General features: G+C 44.8%; 1 protein-coding gene across 1 annotated transcript in view; it reads left to right on the top strand.

Annotated features, from left to right (window-relative positions):
* CLHC1 (clathrin heavy chain linker domain containing 1) overlaps window positions 1–25,538 on the top strand; it is a gene marked incomplete at its 5' end in the record, with an annotated part of 29,682 nt that extends 4,144 nt beyond the window's left edge. Inside the window, 8 exons of the mRNA XM_038751540.1 lie at window positions 1,365–1,563; window positions 1,692–1,804; window positions 4,624–4,714; window positions 8,219–8,325; window positions 12,388–12,562; window positions 18,872–19,074; window positions 22,556–22,735; window positions 25,167–25,538. Of these exons, the coding sequence (XP_038607468.1) occupies window positions 1,365–1,563; window positions 1,692–1,804; window positions 4,624–4,714; window positions 8,219–8,325; window positions 12,388–12,562; window positions 18,872–19,074; window positions 22,556–22,735; window positions 25,167–25,363 (1,265 nt within the window). The remainder of the gene's footprint in view (window positions 1–1,364; window positions 1,564–1,691; window positions 1,805–4,623; window positions 4,715–8,218; window positions 8,326–12,387; window positions 12,563–18,871; window positions 19,075–22,555; window positions 22,736–25,166) is intronic.
* Window positions 25,539–26,800: the final 1,262 nt, after the last annotated feature.

Raw genomic sequence — 26,800 nt, 5'->3', positions numbered from 1 at the left:
CAGCCTATAGTCTAGTAGGAGAGACAGATGCGAAATAATTTATGGAAATAAAAGCAAAAGGAAAATGATGCTGATGATTAAGTGCTCATTTAGAGGAAAACTTACTGTGTTTCCTTTTGTTACATATTAACACTAATGACACCTACCCAGGTCGAATTTCCCTGGTGTGTGGCCTTTTTGTGTATTTGTACCTCATGTAAATATTCCTCAGCAGTGCTAGGCACTAAAATGGTAAGCAACTTGTATCCATGTTCAATTATCCCCTCAGAACGTTTTTTTATGGTATTTGTTAAGCTCTTAGTGTGTGCCAGGCAACATAGACAAAATTTATCAGGTTGGACACATTCCACGTCCCACATGGGGCTCACCGTCTTAATCCCCATTTTACAGCTGAGAGAGCCGAGGCACAGAGAAGTTAAGTGACTTGCCCAGAGTCTCACAGCAGACAAGTGGAAGAATTCTCCTCCATACTGCACTCTCTCCTCCCCTGTGTTTTTATGTCAACCTGTTCTTCCCTTAATATGGGTAGAAGAATAGGAACTATTGCTTATGGTATTTATTAAAGGCTTACTGGGTGCCAAGCACTGGGGTAGATACAAGATAATTGGATGAAACACAGTCCCTGTCCCACAGTCTAAGAGGTGGGGAGTGCTGATATTCATTTATTCAATTGATTGATTGATTGATTCATTCATTCATTCAATCAGTTGCATTTATTGAGCACTTACTGTGTGCAGAGCACTGTACTAAGCGCTTGGGAAGTACAAGTTGGCAACATAGACGGTCCTTACCCAACAGTGGGCTCACAGTCGGATAGCATATTCCTATTTTATAGCTAAGGAAATGGAGGCCCAGAGAGGTTGTGGAACTTGCCTGTTATATTTATAATAATTATTATATTTATATTATAAATATAATTAGTATTGCCCAAGGTTGCAGCAGCAGTCCAATGGCAGAGCTGGGAGTAGAATAATAATGATAATTTTGGTATTGGTTAAGGGCTTACTATTGTGCCAGGCGCTGTATTAAGAGCTGGGGTGGATACACGCAGATCGGGTTGAACACAGTCCCTGTTCCATGTGGGGCTCACAGTTTCAATCCCCATTTTACAGCTGAGGGAACTGAGGCACAGAGAAGTGAAGTGACTTGCCTAAGATCACACAGCAGGCAAGTGGCAGAGGCGGGATTAGAACCCATGATCTTCTGCCCTTTAAAAGATTGCGTGGTGAACAATGTGAAATCCTTGTTTATTGAGCACTTACTGCATGCTAAGCACTGTCCTAAGTGCCTGGGAGAGTACATTATAACAATAAACGGACATATTCCCCGCCCGCAAGCTCACACGATGTATCTGTTTCCCTCAGGCCTGTCTTGGCAAGAATCCTTCAATTTAGACTCCCTCACCGAGTACCTCCGTCGGCTTGAAAAGAAATACGCAGACTTGGAATTCAGCATAACACGTTATATCCCGGCTCAGCGAAAAGCCAGCCTCGATGAGGAAGTCATCCGGGCCCTCAGTCGGCGGGATGCAGCCGAGGCCCTCAACGTTCGCTTGAAATTTCGGTACTTTACCTTTGAAAAAGTCTCCGCACTCGATAATTATATCTCATCCGGCCGTGCCGTACGGTCTCGCTCGTGGTTTTGGTCCAAGCCCCCCGGTCCCACGGGCTGTTCCCTTCGTGTCTTTCCAGTTACAAAAGGATGCTGGCGACTGAAAAAGCCCTTAGGGATTGGGATCCTGCTGGGGGCATCTCTCTTCTGGACTACATAACCCAAGCTCTGGAAGATGAGAGCTATTTCCAAGGTCCGAATCCATATTCCAAATCAACAAACAGCGTCAATCAGTCCGTGGTATTTACCGATTGATTACCGTGGGCGGAACCCTGCTCTAAGCACTTGGGCGAGCACGACGGATTGGTTAATAATAATAATAATAATGGCATTTATTAAGCGCTTACTATGTGCAGAGCACTGTTCTAAGCGCTGGGGAATTTACAAGGTGATCAGGTTGTCCCACGTGGGGCTCACAGTCTTCACCCCCGTTTTCCAGATGAGGGAACTGAGGCCCAGCGAAGTGAAGTGACTTGCCCAGAGTCACACAGTTGACAAGTGGCGGAGCCGGGATTTGAACCCATGACCTCTGACTCCAAAGCCCGGGCTTTTTCCACTGAGCCACGGTGCTTCTCTGAGGTTAGGATTGATTCCTGCTCTCAGAGAGCTTACAGTCTAATTAGTCAATCAATCAGTGGAATTTGGTAATAACATTAACTGTGGGATTGGATTAAGTGCTTTCTACGTAGCAAGATCATCAGTTCCCACATGGTGCTCACAGTCAAAGTAGGAAGGAGAACAGGTATTGAACTCCCACTCTACAGATGTGGAAACTGAGGCCCATACAATAATAATAATAATAATGATGGCATTTATTAAGCGCTTACAATGTGCAAAGCACTGTTCTAAGCGCTGGGGAGGCTACAAGGTGATCAGGTTGTCCCGCGTGGGGCTCACAGTCTTAATCCCAGTTTTACAGATGAGGGAACTGAGGCCCAGAGAAGTAAAGTGACTTGCCCAAAGTCACACAGCTGACAAGTGGCAGAGCCGGGATTTGAACCCGTGACCTCTGACTCCAAAGCCCGGGCTCTTTCCACTGAGCCACGGATTGTGTGTGCTTACTATGTGCCAAGCATGTTCTAAGCACTGGGGTAGCTACAAGGTAATCGGGTTGGACACAGCCCTCGTCCCTCATGGGGCTCCCAGTCTTGAGCCCCATTTTACAGATGAGGTAACTGAGGCACAGAGAAGTCAAGTGATGTGCCCATGGGGTAGCTACAAGGTAATTGGGTTGGACACAGCCCTTGTCCCTCATGGGGCTCCCAGTCTTGAGCCCCATTTTACAGATGAGGTAACTGACACACAGAGAATAATAATAATTTTGGTATTTGTTAAGCGCTTACTATGTGCAAAGCACTGTTCTAAGCGCTGGGGAGGATACAAGGTGATCAGGTTGTCCCATGTGGGACTCACAGTCTTAAACCCCATTTTACAGATGAGGTAACTGAGGCACAGAGAAGTTAAGTGACTTGCCCATGGGGTAGCTACAAGGTAATCGGGTTGGACACAGCCCTTGTCCCTCATGGGGCTCCCAGTCTTGAGCCCCATTTTACAGATGAGGTAACTGACGCACAGAGAATAATAATAATTTTGGTATTTGTTAAGCGCTTACTATGTGCAAAGCACTGTTCTAAGCGCTGGGGAGGATACAAGGTGATCAGGTTGTCCCATGTGGGACTCACAATCTTAAACCCCATTTTACAGATGAGGTGGTAACTGAGGCACAGAGAAGTTAAGTGACTCGCCCAAGGTCACACAGCAGACAAGTGGCGGAGCCAGGATTAGAACCCACGACCTCCCGCTCCCTGTCCCGTGCTCTTTCCACTAGGCCATGCTGCTTCTCCCAGAGAAATTAAGTTACTTCTTCGGGGTCACCCAGCTGCCTAGAGAGAGAGCGCGAAATTGTGATAGGGGCAACAGAGGAGGTGAGGAAGAAGGAAGCCATAAAGGGAATAATAGGAGAGGAGAGTCCTAGGATTGGGTGAGGGGGAGGCTCAGAAGGCTCAAAATGGAGTTTTAGAGGTTAGGGGTTTTGGGAAAAGGGTGAAATGCCACCATAGTGGCAGTTGTTTTCTAGTGTTTTATTTATATAAACGTCTGTTGTGCAACTTTGGGCAAGTCAATTCACTTTTTTTGTGCCTCCTCATCTGTAAAATGGGGATTAAGACTGTGAGCCTCATGTGGGACCTGAACTGTGTCCATCCCGATTACTTTTTATCATCATCATCATCAATCGTATGTATTGAGCGCTTACTGTATGCAGAGCACTGTACTAAGCGCTTGGGAAGTACAAGTTGGCAACATATAGAGATGGTCCCTACCCAACAGTGGGCTCACAGTCTCTAAGAGATGGGAAAGGAGGAGGAAAGGAGATGGGAAAGGAGATGGGGAAGGAGGAGGGAAGGAGATGGGAAAGGAGGAGGGAAGGAGATGGGAAAGGAGATGGGGAAGGAGATGGGAAAGGATGAGGGAAGGAGATGGGAAAGGAGATGGTTTTTACTTTTACTTTTTATCATCATCATCATCAATCGTATGTATTGAGCGCTTACTGTATGCAGAGCACTGTACTAAGCGCTTGGGAAGTACAAGTTGGCAACATATAGAGATGGTCCCTACCCAACAGTGGGCTCACAGTCTCTAAGAGATGGGAAAGGAGGAGGAAAGGAGATGGGAAAGGAGATGGGGAAGGAGGAGGGAAGGAGATGGGAAAGGAGGAGGGAAGGAGATGGGAAAGGAGATGGGGAAGGAGATGGGAAAGGATGAGGGAAGGAGATGGGAAAGGAGATGGGGAAGGAGGAGGAAAGGAGAAGGGAAGGAGGAGGGAAGGAGATGGGGAAGGAGGAGGGAAGGAGATGGGAAAGGAGGGAGGAAGGAAGGATAAAGCGAGCAGGAGTCCGGAGCAGCCCGTGTTTTATCTATCCCAGCGCTTAGAACAGTGCCTGGCACATAGTAGGTGCTTAACAAACAACATCCCTGTGGATGGGTCTCACTCTGAGGTTTCCAACATTGCAGATGACCAAGAGGATGACGATGCTGCCCACTTAATTGAGGATGATCCGAGCAAGGCTAGAGAAGCTGAAGATTTGCTTGACTACATTGAAAGGCAAGTGACAAAACTCTGCCACTTCCTTGGGTTTAAAACACGCACCTGCAACATCGTACTCATTGCTCATGTATAATTACATGGACCATTTTAAAACGTCGGTCCGTGGATCAAATTAACGATATTTAAAAGTACTTCTCCTTTACCGACTCTCTGAAAATTGGGGAAAAGACCAGACTGGTGCTGAAAAGAATAGAGCTTTATTCGCTTTTAGGAGGAAAGAGGGATTCATAGGAGGAAAGATTCAGGATCCTACTTTCTAATGGTATTTGTTATGCACTTACTATGTGCCATGCACTCTGCTAAGCACTCACATATACGTAGTCTCCTGCTTTACTTCATAACTTTCACACAGGAGTTTAAAAACATTAACCGTACTTCTCTGGACCACTTTTTATTCAATAATTCTCCCCTCTCCTCAGAACACTTCCTGCTTCTGAGCTGCAAAGGTTGTTAAATCTGGGGTAGGGGAGATAACTCCCTCCTCCTTTCCCATCTCCTTCCCTCCTCCTTTCCTTTCTCCTTCCTTCCTCCTTTCCCTTCTCCTTCCCTCCTCCTTCCCCATCTCCTTCCCTCCTCCTTTCCCATCTCCTTCCCTACTCCTTTCCTTTCTCCTTCCTTTCTCCTTTCCCTTCTCCTTCCCTCCTCCTTTCCCATCTCCTTCCCTCCTCCTTTCCCTTCTCCTTCCTTCCTCCTTCCCCTTCTCCTTCCCTCCTCCTTCCCCATCTCCTTCCCTCCTCCTTTCCCATTTCCTTCCCTCCTCCTTTCCCATCTCCTTCCCTTCTCCTTTCCTCCTCCTTCCCCTCCTCCTTCCCCATCTCCTTCCCTCCTCCTTTCCCATCTCGCTGTTGGGTAGGGACCGTCTCTATAGGTTGCCAACTTGTACTTCCCAAGCGCTTAGTACAGTGCTCTGCACACAGTAAGCGCTCAATAAATACGATTGATGATGATGATGATAACTAATTAGCTATCTTTTAAGGGTTTTCAAAATGCTTTGCAGCATGTAAGTGTTAGAGTTGTCCTTGGGTTTGAAGTTGACACTGCTGCAGTGAGACCACATCCATGAGAGAGAACGCTGCGCACACCTGGATCTCCTGACTCCCTACTTCCAGGCTCTTTCCACTGGACCACACTGCCTAAGCCTTTTATCTCTCCCTTCCCATCCTCAGGCACACTGGATGATCCATCAGCCTGCCGTTATCCCCCCTCTTCCTTATGGGAAACAAAATTAACAAAATTAACAAAATTAACAAAATTAAATCCATCAGGTCCGACCTCCCCAAAGTCTCTTCCCCCCTTTCTCCAACCCCCCGGCTCTCAACACTGTCTGCTACTCTCCCATCCTTCCCAGCGGTATCCTCAGAGGAACTCTCCTCCCTCCTCTCAAGTGCTACTCCGGCCACCTGTGCTTCTGACCCCATTCCCTCTCATCTTATGAAATCTCTCGCTCCATCCCTTCTCCCCTCCTTAACTTCCATCTTCAACCGCTCACTCTCCACTGGTTCCCTCCCCTCTGCCTTCAAACATGCCCATGTCTCTCCCATCCTAAAAAAACCCTCTCTTGACCCCACCTCACCTTCTAGTTATCGTCCCATATCCCTCCTACCATTCCTTTCCAAACTCCTTGAACGAGTTGTCTACACGCGCTGCCTAGAATTCCTCAACAACAACTCTCTCCTCGACCCCCTCCAGTCTGGCTTCCGTCCCCTTCATTCCACGGAAACTGCCCTCTCAAAGGTCACCAATGACCTCCTGCTTGCCAAATCCAGCGGCTCATACTCTGTCCTAATCCTCCTCGACCTCTCAGCTGCCTTTGACACTGTGGACCACCCCCTTCTCCTCAACACGTTATCTGACCTTGGCTTCACAGACTCCGTCCTCTCCTGGTTCTCCTCTTATCTCTCCGGTCGTTCTTTCTCAGTCTCTTTTGCAGGCTCCTCCTCCCCCTCCCATCCTCTTACTGTGGGAGTTCCCCAAGGTTCAGTGCTTGGTCCCCTTCTGTTCTCAATCTACACTCACTCCCTTGGTGACCTCATTCGCTCCCACGGCTTCAACTATCACCTCTACGCTGATGACACCCAGATCTCCATCTCTGCCCCTGCTCTCTCCCCCTCCCTCCAGGCTCGCATCTCCTCCTGCCTTCAGGACATCTCCATCTGGATGTCCGCCCGCCACCTAAAGCTCAACATGTCGAAGACTGAGCTCCTTGTCTTCCCTCCCAAACCTTGTCCTCTCCCTGACTTTCCCATCTCTGTTGACGGCACTACCATCCTTCCCGTCTCACAAGCCCGCAACCTTGGTGTCATCCTCGACTCCGCTCTCTCATTCACCCCTCACATCCAAGCCGTCACCAAAACCTGCCGGTCTCAGCTCCGCAACATTGCCAAGATCCGCCCTTTCCTCTCCATCCCAACCGCTACCCTGCTAATTCAAGCTCTCATCCTATCCCGTCTGGACTACTGCACTAGCCTTCTCTCTGATCTCCCATCCTCGTGTCTCTCTCCACTTCAATCCATACTTCATGCTGCTGCCCGGATTATCTTTGTCCAGAAACGCTCTGGACATATCACTCCCCTCCTCAAAAACCTCCAATGGCTACCGATCAATCTGCGCATCAGGCAGAAACTCCTCACCCTGGGCTTCAAGGCTGTCCATCACCTCGCCCCCTCCTACCTCACCTCCCTTCTCTCCTTCTACTGCCCAGCCCGCACCCTCCGCTCCTCCACCACTAATCTCCTCACTGTACCTCGCTCTCGCCTGTCCCGCCATCGACCCCCGGCCCACGTCATCCCCCGGGCCTGGAATGCCCTCCCTCTGCCCATCCGCCAAGCTAGCTCTCTTCCTCCCTTCAAGGCCCTGCTGAGAGCTCACCTCCTCCAGGAGGCCTTCCCAGATTGAGCCCCTTCTTTCCTCTCCCCCTCGTCCCCCTCTCCATCCCCCCGCCTTACCGCCTTCCCCTCCCCACAGCACCTGTATATATGTATATATGGTTGTACATATTTATTACTCTGTTTATTTATTTATTTATTTATTTTACTTGTACATTTCTATCCTACTTATTTTATTTTGTTGGTATGTTTGGTTCTGTTCTCTGTCTCCCCCTTTTAGACTGTGAGCCCACTGTTGGGTAGGGACTGTCTCTATGTGATGCCAATTTGTACTTCCCAAGCGCTTAGTACAGTGCTCTGCACATAGTAAGCGCTCAATAAATACGATTGATTGATTGATTGATTGATTATGGGATCCTAGCCTAGGATCCAAGGCTGGGGTTAGGAAAGAAAGGGGACAGGGTGCCCGGGAGTCAAAAGATTTCCGTTTTCAAGTGAAAGGCTGAGTAACGCTAAGATTCTTTAAAGCAGCAAAAATGTGTAACTGGAGCAGTTGGCTCATACACTGATTTCACTCACATTTTAGAGTTTGCACCCGAGCTTCGTCTGGCCTCATAACCGGTTTCTTTTTCTCTTCTTTGCCCCACTGGACTGGTTTAAAATGGGAACGGCTTAGGTTCCATGAGCTGTTTTCGCAGGGTCAGTATGAAGTTGCTGCACTCTTTGCGATAAATTCTCCGAGAGGAATCCTTCGAAACATAGAGATTATGAACATATTTAAAGGTATGCGTTTGTTTATGGTTCAGAAGTATTATTTAAATCTAGATTTGGAATTATTTGCTGGGAACGCTTAAGTCTTCCAGGGGTCTTGAAGTTGCATTCAAGCTGCATAGGGAAGCAGCGTGGTCTAATGGATAGAGCCCAAGTCTGGGAGTCAGGAAGACCTGGGTTCTAATCCCGGCTCTGCCATTAGGGACCATCTCTAGATGTCGCCAACTTGTACTTCCTAAGCGCTTAGTACAGTGCTCTGCACACAGTAAGCACTCAATAAATACAATTGATTGATTGATATAGCCGTAATTCTGTTGGTTCTGACAATTTGGACACCTGTTTTTGTTGTCTTATCCCTCATCTTACCTCCTTCCCTTCCCCACAGCACCTGTATATATGTATATATGTTTGTACATATTTATTACTCTATTTATTTTACTTGTACATATCTAATCTATTTATTTTATTTTGTTAGTATGTTTGGTTTTGTTCTCTGTCCCCCCCCTTTTAGACTGTGAGCCCGCTGTTGGGTAGGGACTGTCTGTAGATGTCGCCAACTTGTACTTCCCAAGCGGTTAGTACAGTGCTCTGCACACAGTAAGCGCTCAATAAATACGATTGATTATGAGTCTGCTGTGTGACCTTGGGCAAGTCACTCTACTTCTCTGTGCCTCAGTTACCCCATCTATTAGATGGAGTTTAAAACCGTGAGCCCTGTGTGGGACAGGGACTGAGTACAACCCAGTTGCCTTGCATCTACTGCGCACTTAGTAAAGTGTCTAGCACATGGTAAATACATAACCAATATTATTATTATTATTATTTGTGATAAAAACGTGAGTCATCTGGTTCTAATGATGGTACTGGCATTTGTTTGTGTCCTCCTGATCTTTGACAGATTTCTGAAGTATTGCTTCTGAACAATCAGTCGATCAGTGATATCTATTGAGCACTATACTGTGTGCAGAGCATGGTATTAAGCACTTGGGAGAGTACAATAAAACAGTTTTAATAAAACCTAAACTGCTCAGTCAGATTTATTGAGTGCTTACTGTATACAGTGCACCATACTAAACGCTTGGGAGAGTACAATATAGCGATATAACAGGTACATTCCCTGCCCATAATGAATTTATAGTCTAGAGGACGACCTTGCAGACTAGTGGCGGAGAGCCATTGTAAATAAAATAGTACATAAACCAAGTGAGTGTATTTTCAATGTAATTCTTTAATCTAGATGTTTCTAGTCTTTAGTTTTCTATTTTTCTAGAAGGAAAATTTGCTTTCAGCAATAACGTGTAAAAAGTGTACGGAGTCTGGTAAAGGAGAAGCAGCATGGCCTAATGGGAAGAGTACAGGCTTGGGAGTCAGTGGACCTGGGTTCTAATCCTGACCCTGCTGCTGTGTCAACTTGGCAAGTGCCGCCTCTTCTCTGTGCCTCAGCTTCCTCATCTTCGAAATGGGGATTTCTCACTTTTGCTTAGCCTGTCAGCCCCACATCATCATCATCAATCGTATTTATTGAGCGCTTACTGTGTGCAGAGCACTGTACTAAGCGCTTGGGAAGTACAAGTTGGCAACATAGAGAGACGGTCCCTACCCAACAGTGGGCTCACAGTCTAAAAGACAGGACGTAGGACAGGGACTGTGTCCCACCTGCTTATCTTACGTCTACTCTACCATTTAATACAGGGCTTTGCACATAGTAAGCGCTTAACAAATTCCAGTCAGTTGTCTGACTGTCAAATTGAATTCTTCACACTGATTTAACACCAGTGTTGTTGTCACTATTTCTGGGTGTGTGCAGCAGTGCTGAAGGGGAAACTCAGACTGGATCTTGAGTGACTGTAAAACGTAGCTCAGTTTTAGGAAACCCGGGAGGGATCCTTGCAAATAATAATAATAATAATAATAATAATAATAATAATGCTGGTATTTGTTAAGCATTTACTATGTGTGTGCAGCATTGCTGAAGGGGAAACTCAACCTGGATCTTGAGTGACTGTAAAATGTAGCTCAGTTTTAGGAAACCCCGGGAGGGATCGTTGCAAATAATAATAATAATAATAATAATAATGATGATGATGATAATAATAATAATAATAATAATAATAATAATGCTGGTATTTGTTAAGCACTTACTATGTGCCAAGCACTGTTCTAAGCACTGGGGGGATGCAAGGTGATCAGGTTGTCCCATGTGGGGCTCACAGTCTTCATCCCCATTTTACAGATGAGGGAACTGAGGCCCAGAGAAGTGAAGTGACTTGCCCAAAGTCATACAGCTAACAAGTGGTGGAGCCGGGATTAGAACCCATGACCTCTGACTCCCAAGCCCATGCTCTTTCCACTGAGCCACGCTGCTTATACTTTCCAAGTGCTTAGTATTCATTCAGTCAGTCAGTCAGTCAGTGATATTTATTGAGCGCTGACTGTGTGCAGAGCACTGGACTAAGCGCTTGGGAAGTACAAGTCGACAACATATAGAGACAGTCCCTACCCAACAACGGGCTCACAGGCTAGAAGGGGGAGACAGACAACAAAACAAAACATGTAGACAGGTGTCAAAACCGTCAGAATAAATAGAATTATAGCTAGATGCACCTCATTAATAAAATAAATAGAATAGTAAATATCTACAAGTAAAATAGAGTAATATGTACAAATATATACAAGTGCTGTGGAGTGGGGAAGGAGGCTGGGCAGGGGGTGATGGGGAGGGGATCATCATCATCATCAATCGTATTTATTGAGCGCTTACTGTGTGCAGAGCACTGGACTAAGCGCTTGGGAAGTACAAGTTGGTAACATACAGAGACAGTCCCTACCCAGCAGTGGGCTCACAGTCTAAAAGGGGGATGAGGAGAGGAAAAAGGGGGCTTAGTCTGGGAAGGCCTCCTGGAGGAGGTGAGCTCTCTGTAGGGCTTTGAAGGGAGAAAGAGAGCTAGCTTGGTGGATGTGCGGAGGGAGGGCATTCCAGGCCAGGGGAAGGACGTGGGCCGGGGGTCGACGACGGGACAGGCGAGAGCGAGGTACGGGGAGGAGATCAGCGGTGGAGGAGCGGAGGGTGCGGGCTGGGCTGGAGAAGGACAGAAGGGAGGGGAGGTAGGAGGGGGCAAGGTGATGGACAGCCTGGAAGCCCAGGGTGAGGAGTTTCTGCTTGATAGTACAGAGATAGTACAGAGATCTGCACACGGTAAGAGCTCAATAAAACCATTAGGAGCTAATATCATCATCATTAGGAGCTAATATCATCATCTGCCTGATTCTGCGCATAAGGCAGAAACTCCTCACCCTGGGCTTCAAGGCTGTCCATCACCTCGTCCCCTCCTCCCTCCCCTCCCTTCTGTCCTTCTCCAGCCCAGCCCGCACCCTCCGCTCCTCCGCCACTAATCTCCTCACCGTACCTCGTTCTCGCCCGTCCCCCCATCGACCCCCGGCCCACGTCCTCCCCCAGGCCTGGAATGCCCCCAATCCCTCTGCCCATCCGCCAAGCTAGCTCTCTTCCTCCCTTCAAGGCCCTACTGAGAGCTCACCTCCTCCAGGAGGCCTTCCCACACTGAGCCCCTTCCTTCCTGTCCCCCTCGTCCCCCTCTCCATCCCCTCATGCCACCTCCTTCCCTTCCCCACAGCACCTGTATATATGTATATATGTTTGTACATATTTATTACTCCATTTATTTTACCTGTACATATCAATTCTATTTATTTTATTTTGTTAGTATGTTTGGTTTTGTTCTCTGTCTCCCCCTTTTAGACTGTGAGCCCACCGTTGGGTAGGGACCGTCTCTATATGTTGCCAACTTGTACTTCCCAAGCGCTCAGTCCAGTGCTCTGCACTCTGTAAGCGCTCAGTAAATACGATTGACTGATTGATCAACACGTTCGAGATTTGCTGTCTCCATTTAGAGATGATAATCCACAATGTGAGCCGTTTAGACGTTGTTAGAGTGTAAGAATTGCTACTAAAAATGAAAAGAGAAAGAGACACTGGCCCAAAAATGGGAAATCTAAAGTACTTCGAAAGCAGAGTATTGTCCAAAGCCTTCTGATGGGTGACTTGTCTTTCTGCAGGTGTTGGCAAACCGAAAGGGGAGGTTCTCCCGTTACTGCTATTTTTCGAGGCACTCTTTAGCACGAGCCGCGCGGTCAAACGCCCTGTCGATGCCGTCTTGACGCTAGAAGGAATTAAATGTGCGCTCTCTGAGAAACGGTTAGACCTCGTTATACACTGGGTTACTCAGCAAAGGTAAGCAAAGATTTTAACGTGCCGGCGAGAGCTGGTCTCGTGGAGTTCTTAAATGATGAGTTATCTAAGAAGGCTCACTTCCCATGAAGAACAGGACACGCTGAAGTGTAGCTTGCACCCCCTCTTCCCATCATTTGATTGGTCAACAGAACTTTACTGAATAGTCACAAGTAGAGCGGCGGTGTATTCATCATCATCAATCGTATTTATTGAGCGCTTACTATGTGCAGAGCACTGTACTAAGCGCTTGGGAAGTACAAATTGGCAACACATAGAGACAGTCCCTACCCAACAGTGGGCTCACAGTCTAAAAGGGGGAGACAGAGAACAAAACCAAACATACCAATAAAATAAATAGGATAGATACGTACAAGTAAAATAAATAAATAGGGTAATAAATATGTACAACCATATATACATATATACAGGTGCTGTGGGGAAGGGAAGGAGGTAGGATGGGGGGTATTCGATTGTTAGGGGTGTATATTGGAGACTAGATATTGCCCACAGCATAAACCAGTAAGGGAAACATGAAGGGGATAGAAGTGTGTTGAGGTAGATTCATTACAAGATAGCATCACAGAGGGGTTGGGAAAATGGGGGGAGTTTATCAGGGAAAGCTTCCTGGAGAAGGTTCCCGGAGAATCCACATTTAAAGGAAAGAAAGGATAGTACTTCTAATAATAATTATGGTACTTGTTAAGCGCTTACTGTGTGCCAAGCACTGATCTATGTATATATGTTTGTAAGGGAAACATGAAGGGGATAGAAGTGTGTTGAGATAGATTCATTACAAGATTGCATCACAGAGGGGTTGGGAAAATGGGTGGGGTTTATCAGGGAAAGCTTCCTGGAGAAGGTTCCCGGAGAATCCACATTTAAAGGAAAGAAAGGATAGTACTTCTAATAATAATTATGGTACTTGTTAAGCGCTTACTGTGTGCCAAGCACTGATCTATGTATATATGTTTGTAAGGGAAACATGAAGGGGATAGAAGTGTGTTGAGATAGATTCATTGCAAGATTGCATCACAGAGGGGTTGGGAAAATGGGTGGGGTTTATCAGGGAAAGCTTCCTGGAGAAGGTTCCCGGAGAATCCGCATTTAAAGGAAAGAAAGGATAGTACTTCTAATAATAATTATGGTACTTGTTAAGCACTTACTGTGTGCCAAGCACTGATCTATGTATATATGTTTGTAAGGGAAACATGAAGGGGATAGAAGTGTGTTGAGATAGATTCATTACAAGATTGCATCACAGAGGGGTTGGGAAAATGGGTGGGGTTTATCAGGGAAAGCTTCCTGGAGAAGGTTCCCGGAGAATCTGCATTTAAAGGAAAGAAAGGATAGTACTTCTAATAATAATTATGGTACTTGTTAAGCACTTACTGTGTGCCAAGCACTGATCTATGTATATATGTTTGTAAGGGAAACATGAAGGGGATAGAAGTGTGTTGAGATAGATTCATTACAAGATTGCATCACAGAGGGGTTGGGAAAATGGGTGGAGTTTATCAGGGAAAGCTTCCTGGAGAAGGTTCCCGGAGAATCCGCATTTAAAGGAAAGAAAGGATAGTACTTCTAATAATAATTATGGTACTTGTTAAGCGCTTACTGTGTGCCAAGCACTGATCTATGTATATATGTTTGTACATATTTATTACTCTATTTTACTTGTACATATCTATTCTATTTATTTTATTTTGTTAGTATGTTTGGTTTTGCTATGTATATATGTTTGTACATATTTATTACTCTATTTTACTTGTACATATCTATTCTATTTATTTTATTTTGTTAGTATGTTTGGTTTTGTTCTCTGTCTCCCCCTTTTAGACTGTGAGCCCACTGTTGGGTAGGGACTGTCTCCATATGTTGCCAACTTGGACTTCCCAAGCGCTTAGTCCAGTGCTCTGCACACAGTAAGCGCTCAATAAATACGATTGACTGATTGATTGATTAGTAAGAGAGAAAAGCTGCCCACAAAGCCAACAAATCAATTAGATTGATGCAGTCCAGAAGATTGCCTAATTCTGCAATCTGATCATTCGTATATGAATAATAGTTTCTTTTGTAATTTATTTTAAGTTTTAATTTTGCATGTGAGCACGGGTAAGTTGTCAATTAGAAATATTTTCTCTTTCCCTTGTGAACTCATTGTGGACAGGGAATGCATATTTTGTTGTCTGTTTCCCCCCTTTTAGACTGTGAGCCCACTGTTGGGTAGGGACTGTCTCTAGATGTTGCCAACTTGGACTTCCCAAGCGCTTAGTACAGTGCTCTGCACACAGTAAGCGCTCAATAAATACGATTGATTGATTGATTGATTGATTGATTGATCTAAGCACTGGGGCAGATACAAGTTAATCAGATTGGACACAGTCCCTGTCCCAAATGGGGCTCACACTCTTAATCCTCATTTTTTTTTTTACAGATGAGGTAACTGAGGAACAGAGAAGCTGAGTGATTTGCCCAAGGTCAAACAGCAGACATGTGGTGGAGCCGGGATTCGAACTCAGGTCCTTCTGACTCCCAGGCCCTCAGTCCAAATTTTCAGAAAGACCTGGAGCTATGGGGCCCGGGAGTCATAAGGACCTGGGTTCTAATCCCGGCTCTGCCACTTGTCGGCTGTGTGACCTTGGGCAAGTCACTTCACTTCTCTGCGCCTCAGTTACCTCATCTGTAAAATGGGGATTGATGCTGTGAGCCCCATGTGGGGCAGGGACTGTGCACAATTTGATTGCCTTGTATCTACCCCAGCACTTAGAACAGTGGTGGGCACACAGTAAGCGCTTAACAGATGCCACCATCATCATCATCATCGTCATCACCTGGAAATGGAAATAGAAGGGATTTCCCAATGTTTCTGCCCGCGCACAAGTGGAATTAGTTGTAATAGAGGATGCTGCCTGAGTGGAGCAGGAGATTAGAAGAAGCAGCATAGCTCAGTGGAAAGAGCCCGGGCTTTGGAGTCAGAGGTCATGGGTTCAAATCCCGGCTCCGCCAATTGTCAGCTGTGTGACTTTGGGCAAGTCACTTCACTTCTCCGGGCCTCAGTTCCCTCATCTGTAAAATGGGGATGAAGCCTGTGAGCCCCCTGTGGGACACCCTGATTACCTTGTACCCCCCCCCCAGCGCTTAGAACAGTGCTTTGTACATCATCATCATCATCATCAATCATATTTATTGAGCGCTTACTATGTGCAGAGCACTGTACTAAGCGCTTGGGAAGTACAAATTGGCAACATATAGAGACAGTCCCTACCCAACAGTGGGCTCACAGTCTAAAAGACTGTACATAGTAAGTGCTTAACAAATGCCATCATTATTATTATATTAGAAGTGGAAAGAGTGCAGTTCCTAAAGCATCCCTCCTGACGGTTTCCAGGGAGGATTTCTGGGAAAATCAAGTAGAACGTATTCCTCTCTCTCAGAAATTACTTGGGGAAAAAAAGGAGGTTGCGTGACCTAGTGGAAAGGTTACGGATCTAGGAGTTAGGAGAGCCACTTTCTAGTTTCAGTTGTGCCACTGGCCAGCTGTGCAATTTTGGATAAGTCCCTGAACCTCTCTGGGCCTCAGTTTCCTCCCATGTAAAATGGACATACGATTTCTGCTCTCACTGCCTCTTAGATTGTGAGCCTCAAGTGGGGCAAGGACTGTGTCTGATCTGATGGTCTTGTATTGACCCTAGAGTTCAACCCGGTAGTATGTAATAAACGGTAAATAAATGCCAGAAATATCATCATCACCGCTACTTGAAAAGTAATCCTTGTCTGATGTCTGATTTCTTCCTTCCTCTTCCCCTCGTCCCCCTCTCCATCCCCCCATCTTACCTCCTTCCCTTCCCCACAGTACCTGTATATATGTATATATGTTCGTACATATTTATTACTCTATTTATTTATTTATTTATTTTACTTGTACATATCTATTCTATTTATTTTATTTTGTTAGTATGTTTGGTTTTGTTCTCTGTCTCCCCCTTTTTAGACTGTGAGCCCACTGTTGGGTAGGGACCGTCTCTATATGTTGCCAACTTGTACTTCCCAAGCGCTTAGTACAGTGCTCTGCACACAGTAAGCGCTCAATAAATACGATTGATTGATTGATTGATTGATTGATTGATTGATGTCCGTTGGCAGCATGGAAAGGGAGAAGACAGGCATGGCATCCTAACTCAGCCCGCCTAATGGATTGAGTATGAGCGTAGAAGTTAGAAGGATCTGGGTCCTACTCCCGACTCCGCCGCTCATCCACTACCTGGGCTTGGGCAAGTCACTGAGCTTCCCTGGGCCTCAGTTACCTCATCTGTAAAATGGGGATTATTCAGTCAGTCAGCCAGTCGTATTTATTCAGCGCTTACTGTGTTCAGAGCACTATACTAAGCGCTTGGGAAGTACAAGTCGGCAACATCTAGAGACGGTCCCTACCCAACAGCGGGCTCACAGTCTAGAAGGGGGAGACAGACAACAAAACAAAACATGTGGACGGGTGTCAAGTCATCAGACTAAATAGAAGTCAAGCTAGATGCACATCATTAACAAAATAAATAGAATAGTAAATATGTACAAGTAAAATAAAGAGAGTAATAAATCTGTCCAAACATATATACAGGTGCTGTGGGGAGGGGAAGGAGGTAGGGTGGGGGGGGATGGGGAGGGGGAGAGGAAAGAGGGGGTTCAGTCTGGGAAGGACTGATTAATAATAATAATAATAATAATAATAATGGCATTTATTAAGCACTTATGTGCAAAGCACTGTTCTAAGCGCTGGGGAGGGCACAAGGTGATCAGGTTGTCCCACTGGGGGCTCACAGTCTTGTTCCCCATTTTACAGTTGAGGTAACTGAGGCCCAGGGAAGTGAAGTGACTTGCCCAAAGTCACACAGCTGACAGTTGGCGGAGCCGGGATTGGAACCCATGACCTCTGACTCCAAAGCCCGGGCTCTTTCCACTGAGCCACGCTGCTTCTCACAAGGACTGTGATTAGGACTGTGAGCCCCCCTTGGGACAACCTAATCACCTTGTAACCTCCCCAGTGCTTAGAACAGTGCTTTGCACCTAGTAAGTACTTCATAAATGCCATCGTTATTGATAACGTGAGCCCCATGTGGGACATGGACTGGGTCCAACCCGATTAGCTTGTATCTATCCCAGCACTCAGAGCAATCAATCAATCAATCATATTTATTGAGCGCTTACTATGTGCAGAGCACTGTACTAAGCGCTTGGGAAGTACAAATTGGCAACATATAGAGACAGTCCCTACCCAACATTGGGCTCACAGTCTAAGAGCACGCCTGGCACACTGTAAGCACTTAGCAACTTCCATGAAAAAATGAGAAACCTGAGAAAAAGATGGAAGTTGCATGAGGGAGAACCACTTCTGGGCCCTGGAGCCCTTTCCCCAAGTTGTGAAAACCTTCTGGCTCATTTTGGGAAGGGAAAGCATGACCTTCCACAAATTTCCTCCCCTGAAAGAAAAGCAGCTCTTATTTCTTTAAGTTACTTATGGTACGGGTACTGTACTAGTTAGGTGAGTCCAACCAGCATGCCTAAGCGCTTAGTACAGTGCTCTGCACATAGTAAGCGCTCAATAAGCCCCTTCCTTCCTCTCCCCCTCGTCCCCCTCTCCACCCCCCCATCTTACCTCCTTCCCTTCCCCACAGCACCTGTATATATGTATATATGTTTGTACATATTTATTACTCTATTTATTTATTTATTTTGTACATATCTATTCTATTTATTTTATTTTGTTAGTATGTTTGGTTTTGTTCTCTGTCTCCCCCTTCTAGACTGTGAGCCCACTGTTGGGTAGGGACTGTCTCTATATGTTGCCAATTTGTACTTCCCAAGCGCTTAGTCCAGTGCTCTGCACATAGTAAGCGCTCAATAAATACGATTGATGATGATTGATGATGATGATTACTCTATTTATTTATTTATTTATTTATTTTGTACATGTCTATTCTATTTATTTTATTTTGTTAGTATGTTTGGTTTTGTTCTCTGTCTCCCCCTTCTAGACTGTGAGCCCACTGTTGGGTAGGGACTGTCTCTATATGTTGCCAATTTGTACTTCCCAAGCGCTTAGTACAGTGCTCTGCACATAGTAAGCGCTCAATAAATACGATTGATGATGATGACGATGATAATAAGTACGATTGATGATGATGTGAAGGTACCACACCCCATTTTAGGCCTGGGAAAGTCAGGATGGTAAAATATTTCCACACCTTTCCCACTCACGAAAATCCTTTATAATGGGTAATAACGACGGGTGCTCTGTCGACCTGTTTGCTCCAGGCTGACGTTTTCTGAAGAAACCGGAGACGTGATTTACAATTACGAAGCGCACAATCTCTACAACAGGGCCAAGTGTCTGGCTCTAGCTCAGATCGTCTACAGTGAATGCGCGGTGCCCAGGAAAGCCGCCCTTTGCATGTGCAAACAGGGCCAAATCTATGGAGCCGTGAAATATATACAGCAAGTCCAGAATTTCTCTTTAGGTAAATAGACACGTGTCGGGCCCCAGGTTAGCTTTTGCATCCTGCTGGATTTGTCTTGCGGGGTTAGAAGGCAGAGAGCGATTCTTTGGATTCTGCCTTTAAGAAATGCGTTATAAATTCACAAGCAAATAATGTTCATAAAATAAATAATCCAGTTGAACTGATTTCCTAAATAGCGTATGATGTTTTCAAGTGCCCTCAGCTCTACCACGATCATCCCTCTTAAAGAACCACGAGAGTAGTGCCGATACCCTTATAGTCGTAAAAGGAAATAATTATGAAGACACCCAACTATCCACCCAATAAATTTGCACACTTTCATTCATTTTCAGTTATATTTCAGCGCTAATCATATTCCAGGCCTTCCCAGACTGAGCCCCTTCCTTCATCTCCCCCTCGTCCCCCTCTCCATCCCCCCCATCTTACCTCCTTCCCTTCCCCACAGCACCTGTAAATATGTTGGTACATATTTATTACTCTATTTATTTATTTTACTTGTACATATCTGTTCTATTTATTTTATTTTGTTAGTATGTTTGGTTTTGTTCTCTGTCTCCCCCTTTTAGACTGTGAGCCCACTGTTGGGCAGGGACTGTCTCTATATGTTGCCAATTTGTACTTCCCAAGTGCTTAGTACAGTGCTCTGCACATGGTAAGCGCTCAATAAATACGATTGATGATGATGATGATTCCAGACTCCTCGTGAGGAAACAATAAGTTGCCTTTCATTTTCATTTCTATTTCAGCGGTCATCATATTCCAGACGTAATCTGTAGTGAGGGAATGTGTGAGCTAACGCCGGTGTATTTTAAAATGCTCTGCACATAAAAAGCGCTCAATAAATACGATTGATTGATTTGACTTACGTATCAGAAAGTTGGCATTGTAATGCTGTAGACCCTTGGCTCAATGTCAAGGCATAAATAAATGCAGATGTTTTTCTAGCTAGAAAAGCTCATTTTCGTGGTATTAATTGCATCACAGGTCCTACCCCTTGTGTGAGCTAACGCCGGTGTATTTTATAGTGCTCTGCACATAAAAAGTGCTCAATAAATACGATTGATTGATTGATTTGACTTACGTATCAGAAAGTTGGCATTGTAATGCTGTAGACCCTTGGCTCAATGTCAAGGCATAAATAAATGCAGATGTTTTTCTAGCTAGAAAAGCTCATTTTCGTGGTATTAATTGCATCACAGGTCCTACCCCTTGTGTGAGCTAACGCCGGTGTATTTTATAGTGCTCTGCACATAAAAAGTGCTCAATAAATATGATTGATTGATTGATTGACTTACGTATCAGAAAGTTGGCATCGTAATGCTGTAGACCCTTGGCTGAATGTCAAGGCATAAATAAATGCAGATGTTTTTCTAGCTAGAAAAGCTCATTTTCCTGGTATTAATTGCATCACAGGTCCTACCCCTTGCCTGCATAATTTTCATAGGCTGAAAATATGCAATATCATTCAGTCGTAGAGCGGCTCACCTCAGGAAGCTGAACTGCTTCTGCTTTTCTCGTGACCTAGTGGAAAGAGCTCGGTGCCTAGTCTCCGCACTGCCACTGGCTGTCATGTGTCCTTGGGTTAGTCACTCAAAGAAGCCGAGCCCTAATTTCCTCATCTGTATAATGGGAGGAAGATACTCATTCTCCCCCAATCTTAGATTGTATGTGCCAAATATGTTCCTTTTGATGGGCTTGAATCTGCATTTTGAACAGCGCTTGGCACCTTGCAAGTACTTAATAAGCACTTTTTAAAAAATGATATTTGTTAAATGCTTAATATGTGCCAGCCACCATCATTATTCGTCATCATCATCATCAATCGTATTTATTGAGCGCTTACTGTGTGCAGAGCACTGTACTAAGCGCTTGGGAAGTCCAAGTTGGCAACATATAGGGACAGTCCCTACCCAGCAGTGGGCTCACAGTCTAAAAGGGGGAGACAGAGGACAAAACCAAACATACTAACAAAATAAAATAAATAGAATAGATATGTACAAGTAAAATAAACAAATAAATAAATAAATATTCAAAACACGGGCTGGGAGTCAGGAGGACCTGGGTTCTAATCTCAGCTCCACCACCTGTCTGCTGTGTGACATTGGGCAAATCACTTAATTTCTCAGTGCCTCAGTTGCCTCATCTGTAAACTGTGGATTAGTAAGACATGAACCCCATATGGGACATGGATTTTGTCCAGTCTGATTAGCTTGTAGTTACCCCAGTGCTTAGTACAGTACCGAAAACATAGTAAGCACTTAACAAATACCATAAAAAATTAGACATTGTGATGCGTTATTATAATATTTGTTTAATACCACTAAGGAGATTCTTGCTAAACACCGAATGATTATTCTTGATATTTGACCTCCGAATTGATTTAGTTCAAGATCCTGATGTTTTCACTGAAGTCCTCTTAATCTTTCATCTAGGGCTAGAGAATAAGATGAGGATATTAACACAAGAAAAGTAAACATGAAAGATAGAAGCTACTTTTGGGATCTCCCCACGTTTCTTATTGATAAGTGTCATAACTTTCCTCACTGTTACTCATGCCTGTCAAGGGCACTAATACAATTTAAAGTGCAGATGTATCCTATTTCTAGAGGTAAAAGACGTGATATCACTCGGGATTTAAACCATCAACTCTTAGTTTCCAAAGTTTACTTAGGTCAAAAATGAATCAGGCCGCTCAGAAATGCAACAATTGGTGTACGTAGAATTGGAAAGTAAAAATTTGGTCTGCTTCCCACATGTGTTGAACCGTATAATTTAATCTTCTGTGACATGCTTAATTCAGTGTAGTGATTCAAAAAATGGAACTTCAGTCACTTCTCGGAAAATGATTCTAGGTTATAATAGACTCTGTGATTCAGTATTCTGACTGAATTATTAGGTGCTCAGCCGTATTTATTATAAACAACTGAATCAGTGTGTATTTCCTATAATGAGTTCCAGTCTGTATTGTGTTTCTTCACCGTTGGTATTTTTTGAGTGCTATGTGGAGAGCACTGTAGTAAACACAATAGAAGAGTTGGTATTTACGTGAAGAGAATGCATTTTATAGAAGGCCGTCCGTACGTGACTCAGTGGTAGCTGTGAAAAGCTTTCTTCAGCAGACTTCGTGTTTAATTGCCAATACTTTTAAAAACGAAAGAAAAACGTGTAGCAATGGGCCTTACTGATTTTAAAATGGAAACCATGCTTGGATTTGTGGTTTCTTGCCCCTTAACATACAGCCAAAGGTATAGAGTTGAATTGCAACATGAGCCCGTTTAATAACTTTTGCAAACTCTCGTTTTTCATTTAGTCACCACTGTCATCATCGATTCAAGTTTAGTTTGTACAGTAAGTGTTGAGCAGACCGGAGAATGGCTTGTAAAAAAGACTGAGGGGCTTTCAGGATCTTGCGTTCTAACTTTGTAATCGTCAAAGTGTCACTTAATTTGGGAAAACAAATTATTTTATCTCTTGCCTTTAGATGACTTCATATTCCTAATCAAGAACTGCCCGAGCATCGAATTAGTTAAATGCCTGACTCAAGGGAGGAATGGGAAACAAGGAGCACTGTCTTTCGGCCTTGTTATTCTCATCCTTCTCTCTAGTGAGCTGAAAAAATTGGGATTTCAGGTTCTCCTAGAAGTATCTGCGGGTGGAAAAAGTAAGTCCGATAAACAGTTCTTTGTGTTGGATCGTTCAGGGGATTGAAAGTGAATTAGGACAGTCACCAGTCAAGCAGAGTTACACCAGCCGCGTTTAGTGTGGATTTTGGACTCCTTCCCCCTGAGGGTTTCGTTAGGAATTTTAGCACCCGTGGTCCGGCCCAGATTAGGTATCATCATGATCATCATCAATCGTATTTATTGAGCGCTTACTATGTGCAGAGCACTGTACTAAGCGCTTGGGAAGTACAAATTGGCAACACATAGAGACAGTCCCTACCCAACAGTGGGCTTACAGTCTAAAAGGGGAAACTAAAAGGGGTACCTAAATTAGGTACCAACAGAGGGAGTTTTAAATTCACAATAATAATAATAATAGTATGTGTTAAGTGCTTACTTTATGCCCGTCACTGTTCTAACCGCTGAGACAGGTACCAAGTAATCAAGTTGTCCCACGGGGTGGCTCACAGTCTTCATCCCCATTTTACAGAGGAGGTCACTGAGGCACAGAGAAGTGAAGTCACTTGCCCAAAGTCACACATTTGATAAGTGGCGGAGCCGGGATTAGGAACCCCCGACCTCCGACTCCCAAACCCTGGCTCTTTCCACTAAGCCACACTGCTTCTCAATTCATCCCTGAAGAGGAGGTGCCGACATGGGTGATTCGCCCCCGCTTTCCCTTCTGTGGCCACCTCCTTCCTCTTCGGATGAGTTCTTCCTCCCTATGCTTTTTTAAAGCAGAGAGGAAGGATGGAACAGTGGTTGGATTGGGGTTTATGCTTTCTTGGGGTGTCTTCTTAGGCCCCAAGGACCTCCTAAGCATGGCCGCCTTCTGTTGAGCTAGAGCAAGCTTTCAGGAGTTGGTAAACTCAGGTTTTTATCTTCCAGCCTGCTAGCCAGAGGTCCAAAACTTTTGTCAGATCATCGTCATCATCATCAATCGTATTTATTGAGCGCTTACTACGTGCAGAGCACTGTACTAAGCGCTTGGGAAGTACAAATTGGCAACATATAGACACAGTCCCTACCCAACAGTGGGCTCACAGTCTAAAAGGGGGAGACAGAGAACAAAACCAAACATACTAACGAAATAAAATAAATAGAATAGATATGTACAAATAAAATAAGTAAATAAATAAATAGAGTAAAAAATATGTACAGACATATATACAGGTGCTGTGGGGAAGGGAAGGAGGTAAGATGGGGGGGATGGAGAGGGGGACGAGGGGGAGAGGAAGGAAGGGGCTCAGTCTGGGAAGGCCTCCTGGAGGAGGATCAGATCAGGGATTTGGGGAAGCCAGCAGAAAAGCAGCGTGAAGAAAGCACCCCTCTCACGGGGGGAGAGAGGCGCGAGGTAGATGGGTGCGTCTGACTGAAGCTCCCACTTGCTAAACTTGGAAAGTTTGTGTAACGGAGCTGTACAGGATTGAGAAGAGAAAACGTGCAAGGGCATGTATGTGGAGGGTGAGAAAATATTATAAGTCTAAGCCATGACAGATGAGGGGGTCTCCTAAATAAAGGGGAGTAATAGGGGTAGCCTACCCTGCGTGCAGTGGGGCTTATGAATCCATCCCACTTGACCCCCTTGTTGACAAGCTGGGGAGGTTTGGCCTTGGTCATACTACAGTTGGCAGGGGAGAGAGCCGCCTTGAGGGTCCCACCTCGAGCCACAGCTACCTCATCGTCATCATCAATCGTATTTATTGAGCGCTTACTATGTGCGGAGCACTGTACTAAGCGCTTGGGAAGTACAAATTGGCAACATATAGAGACAGTCCCTACCCAGCAGTGGGCTCACAGTATCAAAGGGGGAGGCAGAGAACAAAACCAAATATACTAGCAAAATAAATAGAAATCTGCAAGTAAAATAAATAAATAAGTAGAGTAATAAATATGTACAAACATATATACATATATACAGGTGCTGTGGGGAAGGAAAGGAGGTAAGATGGGGGGAGAGGTCATGGGTTCAAATCCCGGCCCCGCCAGCTGTCAGCTATGTGAATTTGGGCAAGTCACTTAACTTCTCTGGGCCTCAGTTACCTCATCTGTAAAATGGGGATTAAAACTGTGAGCCCCTTGTGGGACGACCTGATCACCTTGTAACCTCCCCAGAGCTTAGAACAGTGCTTTGCACATAGTAAGCACTTAACAAATACCATTATTATTATTATTATTTATTAAGTACACACACACACAGGTACTTATAGACTCCCCCTTCTAATAATAATAATAATGATGACATTTATTAAGCGCTTACTATGTGCAAAACACTGTTCTAAGACTGCGAGCTCGTTGTGGGTAGGGAACGTCACTATTTATTGTTGTATTGTACTTTCCCAAGCGATAAGGACGGTGCTCCGCGCACAGTAAGCGCTTCATAAACACAAACGAACATGGGCCACGTTCTCTTATTTTTTTGTCCCTCAGGTTCCCTGGAGGAGATTATGTTAAGGGATACCGTCTGCATGGTAGAAGGGTGGAAGGAAATCGCAGACGCCTGTTTAGCCAACGGCCACCCAAAACTGTCTCAGGAAATCCTGTCCGTCCTCGTAGCTCAAGAGGGAGTGATTGAAATTTTGCCGGATGACGATGCCACAAATTTAATGGAGCACGTTCTTTGGTAATTCCACGTCCCGAGCAGTTCAGGGAGCCTTGCCAGCATTTTCCGGCCAAAGCTTACCCCCTCAATAACAAAAATAAAATTGTCACCCGACTGTGATAATACATTTATGGGAATAGCCGAAAGAATATCTACCAGCATCCCTGCTTTTCTTTCCCCGCGTCTGTCTCTTTTGGGTACAGCTACCTTCTCTGCGGGACCCCACCTCGGAAAAAAGCGATAATGACGTTTTTCGGAGCTCTGCCTGATCCTCGGAACAACTCTGATAGAGAAGAGATACTGGGAAAGTTGGGAGTGTCGCTCGGCTCGTTTTATGTTCCGGGCTTGATTCACCGTTCTGTTCTCGGATCCACTTGGACTGGCAGCGAGAAGTGGTTTTATGCATAGGCAGGAATTCATATCTGCCTGAGGCAGATTACCTGTATATATGTATATATGTTTGTACATATTTATTACTCTATTTACTTGTACATTTCTATCCTATTTATTTTATTTTGTTAGTATGTTTGGTTTTGTTCTCTGTCTCCCCCTTTTAGACTGTGAGCCCACTGTTGGGTAGGGACTGTCTCTGTATGTTGCCAATTTGTACTTCCCAAGCGCTTAGTACAGTGCTCTGCACATAGTAAGCGCTCAATAAATACGATTGATGATGAGGCCCGCCCAGTCCCAACTTAAAGTGAGAGAACAAGGAAGTGGGTTTGTCCATAGACCCAGAATTGAATCCCCTTTGGGGGGTGATTTAAGGACCTTTTTGGCAGGGAACGTATCTCCCAACCATATTACACTGTACTCTTCCAAGTGCTTAGTAGAGTGCTCTGCATACCATAAGCGCCCAATAAGTACGATTGATTGATTCAGACGTGACTCAGTGGAAAGAGCCCGGGCTTTGGAGTCAGAGGTCATGGGTTCAAATCCCGGCTCCACCACTTACCAGCTGTGTGACTTTAGGCAAGTCACTTAATCAATCAATCAATCAATCAATCATATTTATTGAGCACTTACTGTGTGCAGAGCACTGTACTAAGCGCTTGGGAAGTACAAGTTGGCAACATATAGAGACAGTCCCTACCCAACAGTGGGCTCACAGTCTAAAAGGGGGAGACAGAGAACAAAACCAAACATACTAACAAAATAAAATAAATAGAATAGATATGTACAGGTAAAATAAATAGAGTAATAAATATGTACAAACATATATACATATATACAGGTATATACATATATACAGTATATGTATATACTGTATATATATAGGTATATACATATATACTTCTCTGTGCCTCAGTTCCCTCATCTGTAAAATGGGGATTAAGACTGTGAGCACCCCCATGGGACAACTTGATCGCCTTGTAACCTCCCCAGTGCTTAGAACAGTGCTTTGTACATAGTAAGCGTTTAATAAATGCTATCATTATTATTATTATTATCTACTCAAAGGTAG

The sequence above is a fragment of the Tachyglossus aculeatus genome, chromosome 9 (genome assembly GCF_015852505.1).
Source record: "Tachyglossus aculeatus isolate mTacAcu1 chromosome 9, mTacAcu1.pri, whole genome shotgun sequence".
NCBI classification, from domain to species: Eukaryota; Metazoa; Chordata; class Mammalia; order Monotremata; family Tachyglossidae; genus Tachyglossus; species Tachyglossus aculeatus.
This window is presented reverse-complemented; position numbering and strand designations above follow the sequence as displayed.